Genomic DNA, 11,530 nt, shown 5'->3' on the forward strand with positions numbered 1-11,530 from the left:
TTTTAACATGTGCTTGGTTTTAACAAGAAAAGTTAGGGATTGCGAATCTAGAGGAAATGAATCGCGTGCTTACATGAATTATGATGTAATGCAACTAGTTTTTTCTCTCTTTGATCAAGACAATATCTTTAGGAATAGTTCGTCCCTGTTGTAAGACAAGGAAATTGGATTACCCAAAACACCTAAACCGCAAAGGATTCGCTTAGGATGGTTAAATTGATACAATATACTCCAAGTGCTAACTAGGGTTTAGCACATTAAGGACTTGACCTAGTCACACTTATTGCCAAGTCGAAACTCTCATACCCCAAAGTCCTGCCCACATTCACGGAATGTAAGGACAATAGGACGTACTTGCAAGAAACGATCTAGGGTTTCTACCCTAACGATCACTCATTAAAAAGATGAAACTCGGATTGAGTTGGAACCCTAGGATCGAACGATGTCGGCCTAGTGCAATTGGGAATGGATTGGATATGAAGACACCCTAAACCCTGTTTCTTATCTAATCATGATTCTGTGACCAAAAGACGCCATTCGATGGGTGAAATAATCCCATGGAATAGATGCGACACTTGTGCAACAAGTTGCAACGTCGCATGAACTTGTGGTTCGATCACAAGAGAATGGCCAATTCCTCAGAATGAGATTGGCAAATTCTTGCGCAAGTTTAACTTGTAAGAGGATGAATAGTCATCCTGTTATATCACCTTTCTTGGGAAAAGTTGCCAAGATAAGGGAATTAGGTATTTGCTTGGAAGCAAAGGACCAAGTTAATAATTTGGAGTGACATGGTCACCATGATTTACTATACATAAAACCTAAGGTATTGGTTAAGTTGGGTTAATACGGTACGGCCCTAACCCAAGGACATAAGGGTTAACAAACAAACCCTTGGGGATCTTGCCAAGTCGCAATTGATCCCGGATCAAATGCTGGATGCATCCGGAGAGAAGGATTCACTCCTTAGCAGTTGGCCAAATAAGGACCACTGGAAATGATTGTGCTTGTAACAGTTTAGAGAGCATTGTTTGCTTTGTTTGCTCAAGGAACTAAAGGATGAAAAGATATCTAATGCTTCAGGTTGAAGGCCTGAAGGGAGAGGCAGCCTTAGTTACTGCCGACTGTCTGTCTAACCCTAACCATGGGGGGTTGTTAGCCGCGCCGGGAACGTGGACCGAACCCGCCACGTGAGGTCTCTCCGTTGGGCACTACTTGGAGAGGAGGACGGTTGGGTGCTAGGGGGGACTCTGGCAGTAAATCCCTCGCCTTTCGAGCCCTGCACAAGAGGCCAACGTGACTCGGGATTGGATCTCGAGGCCCGCATACTAGTCTACAAGTGGAATCTTGGATTAGTAATCCTTGTGGATTGCTGGATAGCCTTCGGGCGGATTATGGATAAGCCTGCGGGCTGGACTTTATGAATGTATTCCAAAATATAAATATGATAACCCGTTGAAAAGGAACTTGTTTGACACGGTTTTTCTATGTCAAGTGCTCAGATTATGTGAAGGAACCAGTGTCTAACATGCTAATTAAGGAAGTTGCTTGATGCCTTTCCAACTAAATATGGTAGGTAATTAAACAACTAAAACAACTTGAGGAAAGTGCGGTGGATGTGGCCATGGGTCCGTCCTACGGATGGGTGGTCTCAATTGGCCAGGAACTTTTCTCAATCATAATGGACATCAATGAAATCTTCTCAAAGGAAATGAATAGCAAGGGCACTAACCTAGAGTCTAGGTTATAATAATCCCGGTTTACGCTGTTTTAGGGGAACGAAATGGGACTATACCTTATGGCAGAGAGGTCGAGCCTTGCATCCCTCTCGTTTCCCATTCTCCTTGAACCAAGTGCAGCGTGAATCCACTTTGGCCCTGGCGTTTCTGTGTAAAGTAGTTCGCTCGGGGTTCGACGCTAGTTGCCGTTTAGGAAATGACCATTAGTGGAAACCCTGATTTAGGTCGGTCCTAAGTGGGAACGGCTAGAATACTTCCGCTATGTGGCAGACGCGGAAAGTCCTAGATCGCAAACCCCGTGACAGTTTATGGGAGTGCCGGGCGAAGCTTTCTAGACCTCCTTTCTGATGGACTACTAAGACGTGTCCTGAAGGGAACATGTGGACACATTACACCGATAGTCACATGAAGTGATTCTGTTGAGTACATCAATAGTTCCTCTGCACAAATAGCATATGAGGTTGGTACAATTCACCAATTTTTAGCTAGGCCACCAATTTGAAGGTTTATTCTTTAACACATTACTGAAAACGAACAAGCTTTAGGTCAAAGAGTGAAGTAATAAGCACCGAGAACTCAGCATAATCATACTACATTGAGTGCCAACTCCATGGTCTCATGGCCAATGAGAAAGACCTCAAAACATTCATCATAGACTACACGTAAAGAAACTTGCTCACCTCAAAAAGACAACCCAACAACATTAACAATACCTCTAGCAGCTTCTGAGACTGTGAAAGTAGCATTGCATCAATATGGATAAAGATGTTACAACTCACAAAAGAGTTCTGAACAATTCCTGACAGTACTTTAACAATAGAGCAATAAGCCATCTACAACCACCACATCGATGCGACATACAGCCTACACATCTTCAATGGCACACCAGGAAGTGGAATATAGCTTCCTTATGCGTTACTATAGCTACAACCTCATTACTAGGAATAAGATTGTACTGCTATAGTAAGCATATGAACAATTACAACCAGACTATGCAACCTATCCACCACAATCCAATATCAGTTCAAGATACCAATACGTGCATATCAATATCTTGTATAGTTGCAAGAGACGGACAAATGCTACATTGTAATAAGAGAAATTGATGCAATCATCATGGATGAGATGTCCATGTTAACAAGAAAAACTTTTGATATAATAGTATACCAGATAGTTAGTGTTTTCCAAGGCTTGCCGCTGAGTCTATTCAGTAAGAAGATTGTGATACTATTTGGTGAACTTGCACAGTTACCACATATATGCAACCATCAAACCAAGTTCTGCAAACAATATCACATCACCTGCTCATCATACTGGGCACATGGAAAGCAATATACTATCCAAAACATGCACACACGACCTCACATTCCTATGGTTTCTATAAGTGATTAGGCATCGTTGTCCAACAAAGCAAGAGATACATGAATGCTTACATTAGTGGCATGATTGATTAGAAGAATGTCCTAGATTTCTTGGCCAAAAAACAACAATCATATGCACACACAAGGAAGATGTTCACAGCTACAACAAGCAAATTCTACACAAATACTATGCAGTCGAATAGATCCACATTGTTAAAGTTCAGATGAACTTAAACAACAAGCCAACATTGCAAACTTGGGTACATGACAACAACTTCCACGAGATAGAGGAGATAGCAGTTGGAGTGATTACAATGATAACTAAGAATATTGACCTTACCATAGGTGCAACAAACTGTGCGATGTGTAAGATCAATCATATTGACACATCAAACGACAAAATGATATCAAGAATCCAAGTCACGATCCACTCAACGAACCAACGATTCACCTTGTGGCACAGTAAGTACCAACACAAAGTATTGAATAGCAAGTGGTACTATAAATCCATGTTCTCATTAACACTCGCATACACGATCATTGGTCACAAATCGTAAGGAGCCACATTCGACCAAAAAACACTTCTATACATAAGAAGTGTGTTCGCACTTGGACTGCTATACGTAATGCTCTCTCATGTAACCAAAAGAAGAAATTTACATATCATCGGCCTTCTAGATCCATATGTCTTTGCTTTGACACCTTTCCTAACACCATGACTCAAGTAGAGAAACAACATAGCTCAACAAAAAACAAACAAAGATTAAACACAACACATTCCATCACACAACAATCTCATACGCTTCTTGTAGCAACTAATAAAGCAATCTTCTAAACCTTGTTTCAAACAACGAATTTCTTTCAAACGTTGTTTGAAAGAAGGTTAAGAAGATTAAACATAGCACATTCCATCACACAACAATCTCATATGCTTCTTGTAGCAAGTAATAAAGCAATCTTCTAAACCTTCTTTCAAATGTTGTTAATATATTAATGTGTTTTTTGAATTTTATCGTCCTACTAATACATTTATTAACATACTACAATACTTTTCTCATTTTCTCCTTTACAGATACACGTCACTCGTAAGGCAAAGATGACTCCAGATGAGGTTCGTACAATCCAAATGATACCTAGTATGTATGAAAATACAAGTATATTACTTCACCTATCCACATTGACCTATGCATGCAGATGTTCCAACTATACATTCAAAACCACAGAAACACCCAGTGCTAGATCAAGAATTGTCCTACAAATACATAGAATCGCACATATGTAATGACAAACTAGATGAGAATGGAAAACATAACTGGCAAAAGCCATTAGCATATGTCAACAGCTTCGCAATATACAACAACCTCCAAAAACTGATGGCCACATCCACTCAAAATTTTGACAATGAACTGCGTCTTGCATCAGATGACAAGATTGCAACTACTAGTATACAACCTCCTATAAACTTCACAAGCTTCATTTTTACTTGAAACAACAACGCTAACTCATATGCACTTAACATGCAAGACTTCTCAAAGACATACTCAATTGGCTCAAACTTGAGTAAGAAGACTCGGTTGATAATCCACTACGAACAAGCACGGCCCAAGCGCTTCTGGATACAAGAACAAATGGAGTTGCTGCACTATGGATTTAACATCTTGCTCAACCAATTTGGTAGAAGTCATGGAAAAACAAGGCAAGGACATACTAGAAGATTACATGAAAAAGAACCACTACAATTACGGTTGTGACAATCCTATAATAAGAATCAAGAAGGTCACATACCTATTGGGCAAAGAGGTCTACACCACTAGAAATACAGTTCCAAGTCCGATTCATTTATCAACATAATCTATGTAATAGGCAAGTTCTCAAACACGACTTCTTCTCAAATATTTAAAAACAAACTAAACTAATAATATCAACTTTCCTCATTCGCAAAAATGCAGACAGAAGCAAACCGAGAAGAAACCAAAATTCTGCTAGTGCTAAACTTCCAGCCTCAACCACTACAAGTCCTGCCACTAGCTCAAGTACTTCCATATCATACGGCACCATCTACAACCAAAACCCACGAGCTAATCCAAAAGCATCAATGCACAGACACAAAAGCAAGTACTTCATCTACAACATAAGATGTAAAAAGAACAACAAGGAGTACGTAGGATAGACAACCAAAAAAAGAAAAGAGTCCAACAATACGAAAGAACTCCCGTCAAGAAAATGAAGAAAGTCATAGAAACATTCCAATTGTTCAAGGATAACTTTGAGGTTAACATAGAAGCAATAGTTGATAGCATAGACAAATCTAGAAATTTTGAGCATGCCACCATTCGTAAGAAAAATGCAACCATGACAGGGTACAACAACCTATATAGACACCTAGCAAGATGCAAAAAGTATTTTGAAGAGAAGAAACCTCATTTAACATAGCAAAAAAAAGTGAATGTTCAAACTCATGATTAGTGACTCAAACTATATAAGCATATATACTCCTTTCGAGATTCTCTATGTATTTAAACAACACTAAATCTTATTTACAAACGTACTTCACTTTAAAACATGTCACATGTCTAAACACAATCAGTAAAACTGCTACATAACAAACATGCAAGAATTGTATATGAAACTTCATATTCCTCTACTTAGTTGAATGTGTCAACCTAGTTAGAAAATTAAAGAAAATAAAGACTCTCCCCTTCTCTCTCTCTCTCTCTCAAAGGGCAATGCTCTTGCATGCCACAATGCGCCCTCGTCTTTGATTGGTGATAGGTAGGTGCATTTTAACCATGGAGAGTTTTGGCCGGATTATGTAGCCTCCCTAATTGAGAGAGAGATAGAGAGAGAGAGAGTAACTTGAGTCCCATGCAGCAACACTTAGGTGAAGGGCTGTAATAGAGAGAGAGAGAGAGAGAGAGAGAGAGAGAGAGGGTGTGGCTGGGTGGGTGTGCGTGTGGGGGGCAGGATTAGGAACCCATGAGTGTGTTGAATTTGTCGGAGGACTGTCTTGCGTTAATACTGTCATGGACCTCCCCCGCGGACACATGCAGGCTCGCGTGCGTGTGCAGAGCCTTCGCCTCTGCAGCAAGGTCCAATATCGCATGGCAGAACCTGCTGCCTTCCGACTACAGGGACATCTGCCAGGGCCTGGCGTTGCTGCCACTGGCGGAACAGAGCGCGCGGGCTGCCTACTGCATCCTCTCGCAGGACAGCATCCGTCTTGACCATGGCAAGCAGCGATACTGGCTGTTGCGCAAAACCGGCGGTGTCTGTCGAATTCTGTCTGCTGCCGCCATGGGGATTGCTTGGGGAGACGATACCCGCTTCTGGCAGTGGGAACCCTCCAAAAGCTCCTGTTTTTTCAAGGTACAGGTTCTTAATCTGATATTAGCTGCATGTTCATTGTGTGCTCTGTGCCAAACCAAATTTTTCCCCATTGTAATTTGTGGTGGTTCGACTATCGAGATGATTGTTTTGATGGGATGTGTCCGCGTTATTCAATGCAAATTATCGTGCAAATCATTTGTGCCCTAATCAGCTGCAGCTTACAGAATTTTGGAACAATCTGCATGGAAAACCTTCTTGCAATTCTTCCATGTCATAAACAGCCTTACATGCTCTTGGCATGCTGAACACCCGGTTCAAGCTTTTGACAATTGCTAATGACATTTGCTTCTCGAATTTTGAAGGTCGATGAGGAATGAAATAGAGACATTGTTATGGAGGCTGGCTGTAGGGCTGACAAAGTCTTACAAGGCAGTGTGCCTCTTGTCTATTTCTCGTAGTGTCTTCTTTTTTGGGTTGGGGAGAGGGGTGGTGGAAGCTTGCCACCGATTTATCAGCTTGAAACCTTCAGCATTCTCAAGGTTTTGTGGAGCTTACATATGTCATGGACATGCAGGAAAATGCTACATAAATGTGTCGGCTGGAAGCTGCAAAAGAAAGTAATTGTGTACAAAGAATGTTAGATAGAATGCACTTACATTGGTTGTATCCAATGTGACCTAGCACGGCGTTTAAAGTGTAGGTGATGGTGAAGTAGAGATGGTTAGAATGGCTAGAATAGCTGGAGTATGAAAGTGTATAGATGTGCTGTAGCTGCTAGTGCAAGAAGAGGAGGAGGACAAGGAGGAATGAAGGGCTGGCTGTGAATATTCATATCAGGTTTGTCCTCATGGTAGCCAAGGTCTGCACAATCAATTGCTCACATTGGTGGCAGCTCTCACTTCTTCCTAGTTGCATGGTTTGGTTCTCAATAAGTATTTTCTGGACTATGACATGGTTGGGGGTGAGGGCTCAAGCATGACTCTTAATCCTTTGTTTGATTACCTAAGCTCTTTGTTGCTTGATAAGAACTACAGGTCCAAAGGACATTGTGACAATAAGTGAGATTGATGGTGTCATCCACGGTGAAGGAGCAGGAGCCTAATCTCAAAGGAGTGGGTAGCAAATAGGGCTAGGAGGAGGAAAATTCTTTCTCAAATCTTAACTTTGATTTGCCGAAGGCCAATCTGATCTTAGCAAACCCTTCTGCTGTGTTCACCTTACATGCCCCTGGCCAGAGAAATGCAGGAGAGGATGGAGAGAGGACATGCTGATGCACCATTAACCCTGATGAATGTTCCTTGCACTCACATTTTTTGGCATTTGTTATTGAGATATCAGCGAAATCTTGGATTGATAGTGATTCCTGAGTGGAAATCTTGGAGTCCATATGACAAGATATTAAAGGGGAACTATTTTAAGCTTGTTGTGTCATATGTTCAGTTTTAAGTTCCATATAGTGACATCTCAAGTGGTCATGGCTTTATTGGATTTGATTTTGGGTATGATGATTCTTATTTCTTTTGTCGATTTGAAGTTCCGTGTTGAGTTCTTGATCCATCCCCATTTTCCCATTAGCTCAAATTGAAGCTGAAGCCAATTCACCTTCATTTCATCCACTCTTATGTGTACTGGTCGTTTGCTGGTATATGGGACCAAAGCTCCTCTCAAGAATTGTGGTTTCCTTGTAAGTTTGACTCGTTTGAGGAGTACTGCCTTAGCCTTCTATGTATCTTTTGTATATTGATTCCAAAGAGCAATACTTGATGTTTCAGGTTGCACACTTGATAGCAGTGTGTTGGCTTGAAGTGACTGGGAGATGGAAGATCACCTTGCCACCCGGCACATATTCAGTCTGTTGGCGTCTCAAGGTTGTGAATCCACAAGGTGGGCAAGTTCATTTTCTCAACTGGAAGAGGCCTCTCAGGTTTTTTCTCTCATATTCAGGTTTTGCTTTGGAAAAGGAGCTGAATTTAAGCCAGCTTCCAGGCAATGGGTTTGAGAAATGGTTTGAATTTGAGGTGGGCCAGATAGAACTTCAGGGGAGAGGTGGGAAGGTTTGTGAGCTGAATATGGTATTTGGAATCCAAGAAATTGATTGCTCCTTCTGGAAAGGGGGGCTCTTTATTGATTGCCTGATTCTGAGGCCTTCAGATTGTCAAGACATGATTTGCAGTAACCAGCCTGATAGAAGTTTGGAGAGTGTACGAGGTCGGCCTGGTGTCTTTTAATTTTCTCGTGAATGAATAATTGATCATGGTAGTCCCCTGTTTAGTGGAGGGGGAAAGGCATGACGCTTTATATATATGTCCATTTCAAGCTTTTGCTGCTATAACTGTAACTATGGATTGAGAAAGTATTTCTATGTATGCGGACGCGTGTTTGCAAGGTTCCTCGCTATACAAAGGCCCAGGTCAGTAATTGCTGAAAGTAACCAGTGTGTCAAGGCTTGGACTCCACAACATTCAAGTTTCATTGCTTGTGGAAAAGCAATGGGCAGTTATTGTTCAGCTGCCATACCTCGACAGTTTGCACCTCGGTATTTGTGTGCATTGTGGAGGTGTCTATAGCAGCTACTGGTTTTACTATGCTTGCCAGCCACAGTGGAAGGGGGCAACCCCCATGGATAAAAATATTTGCAAACTACAGAGGTGTCTGTATCCAGGGATTGCTCACAATACTGTGTTTGCAGCCACCAGGGAAGGGGCAACCTCCATGGATGAAGGGTTGGGGTTTATTCCCAAGTGTGTTGGACAGATTGGTCGCCTTCTTGTTGGCAACTATTTCAACGTGTACAGTGACTGCAGTGTAATCTGGGTACAGCTGTGACATGTTCGCATGTTGTGGCTGTTCATGGGGATTGGCAATTGAAAAGCTGTACATGCTTGGCAATTGGCATGGGCATTCCTTGTGTGGATGATGAAATTGGCATGTGAAAGAACTGGCGTTTACTGGTGGTGATCATATGGTTGAGAGCCAAAAATGATGTAAATGTAGAGTGTACATTAAATGACACAAATTAACTCTCAAGTCACTATAAATGTTTGCTTTCAGCATCTACTACAATGTGAGAAAATGATGAGATAAAAGTAAAATTTCTATCTGTTTGGCATGTCTCAACCCCATGATAGTCTTCCAATTTCACTCCTTGAGAGGAAGGTTTTTGGTCATTCCATTGAATATACAAATATGAGGTGTAAAGATTCTAGATACAAAATAAACTATTAGGAAAGCCTCAATTTTTGTAATGGAGCCTTGTAAGCTACCAATTCCTCAGGTACCATGGGTTGCTTTAAAGAGGGAGTTGAAAGAAAAGTAGTGGATTCTTGTGATAAGAAACCAAACTTGATTGTAGTAGTATATAGGACTGTCATTAAGATGGCATACCTCTGGAGTAGGTGGTCTGTTTATCGTGTGCTGTTATATTCAATGAAATGCAATTCTTTTTAGTTATCAGCATTACTTGCCTGATAGGGCTGGTCCTTCTGCACAAAATTAGTAGGTGCAAGGGTGGAGAATTTACCAATGGTCTACCAAAATCTCTACTTTAATAATGCATTTGTCCATATAATTAGTGGTTTGATCATTGAAAGCTTGAATACTTTGTAGGGCTGGTCCTTTTGCACATAATTAGTTGGTGCAACGGTGGAGAATTTACCAATGGTCTACCAAAATCCCTACTTTAATAAAGTGTACAACCAAACAAGGTGCTTTCATCATTGAAAGCTCTAATACTTTGTAGTGCTGAAATGTTTCCGAAAGACTTCCAAGCAAGACATTTGGTGATTGAATCTTGATGTCATTGAAGTAATAAATAAAAATATGTTTATGTATGTTAGATAGTGCTTCATAGGTATGACTCCCAATTCCAAATTAGTTTACAAGTTTCCTTGGTGTAACAAGGATTGGATTTGGTAATGTGAGCCAATGAAATAATGTTCCAAATGATGAAATAGATTCCTTTTGCATGTCGCAAAATTTAAGGAGGGACCTCATATTTGACATTAGAGTATCTACAAGTTTCTTTTTTTAGTTTTTTTACATGAAGTTATATCTTACTCTCATTGGACCCTTTTGTTAGTAGACATTGATGCTTTTCCTTGTACGACTTTAACTATGACAGCAACAAAGGCCTTACAAACCAGAAGTAATGCTGGAAATTTGTAAAGAAGTGGAAACCTAATGTGCATGAGCCTCAAGATGTTCTCTTAATTTGAGATGGATCAATTTGTTGAGGTGGGATAGTAATCCGTGGATATGTTCCAATCAAAATCTCAAAAGCAAAATGTTCAGTGTGAGAATATTGTCATTGAGAAGTTTGTTGGTTTTCCTAAGTAGGCTTGCTACGGTGGATGAGTTCAATTAATTGTTAAGTGACGTGCTGGAACTAAGGATACAATAAAATACAAAGGCTTCACACATGTTCTTCTCAAGTTTGCTTTCTACAGAAGATGAATGTGGTGGATAGCTTAGCAATATGTTGAAAATTAGGGAGATGAAAATAATCCAAAGCAATACATAATTTCATAAAGTGACATAGATGTTTTACAAGTTTGAATATACATTTGCTTCTTTGGGACAAGCATTTTTGAGATGTGCTTCTTGTAATTGTTGCACTTTCCATTGCACCATTATTTGCATTATACACTTGCATTGTTGGGGAAGTGTTTTGCCAAGCATATGTAAAGTTATTACAACTTAAGCACATCATTCTAAGCTTGCAAAAACCTAGGAGTTCAAATAAGATGCCTTTGTTGAATCATTTGTTTTTGGTATGCAAAATGTTTTTTATTGTTGGGGCATGCCTTCAATCTCCCACCTCAATTGGCCATGATTTGACTACCTTGTAAGACACATCTTATTGGAGTTGGGAGGATTGGGATAGGATTTGAGGTGCAATATATCTCCAATTTTGCAAATGCACCCCTTTGTTAGTAATGCCTTCATGTTCATGCTTAGTTGATGGTGCACTATAGGGGGCATTTTTATGACTAGTATTTGGTAATAAATGTTTCTTTGTTGTGTGGGTTTGAATGGTGCATTCTTCTTTTTATAGAAGAGCATTAAAAATAGGGACACACGCACACGCACGCACGCACGCACATG

The 11,530-nt window shown here is 40.5% G+C and overlaps 1 protein-coding gene across 1 annotated transcript; it reads left to right on the forward strand.

Moving 5' to 3' along the window:
- Positions 1-6,076: 6,076 nt before the first annotated feature.
- LOC148013411 (putative F-box protein PP2-B12) lies at positions 6,077-9,825 on the forward strand. The gene is made up of 2 exons (XM_087668063.1): positions 6,077-6,466; positions 8,200-9,825. The coding sequence occupies exons 1-2, from the start codon at positions 6,077-6,079 to the stop codon at positions 8,653-8,655; spliced, it is 846 nt and encodes a 281-aa protein (XP_087524189.1). The 3' UTR covers positions 8,656-9,825.
- Positions 9,826-11,530: the final 1,705 nt, after the last annotated feature.

This window comes from Lygodium microphyllum, chromosome 26, assembly GCF_053477565.2.
Source record: "Lygodium microphyllum isolate KBCC chromosome 26, Lygodium_microphyllum_v1.1.10, whole genome shotgun sequence".
Lineage (NCBI taxonomy): Eukaryota > Viridiplantae > Streptophyta > Polypodiopsida > Schizaeales > Lygodiaceae > Lygodium > Lygodium microphyllum.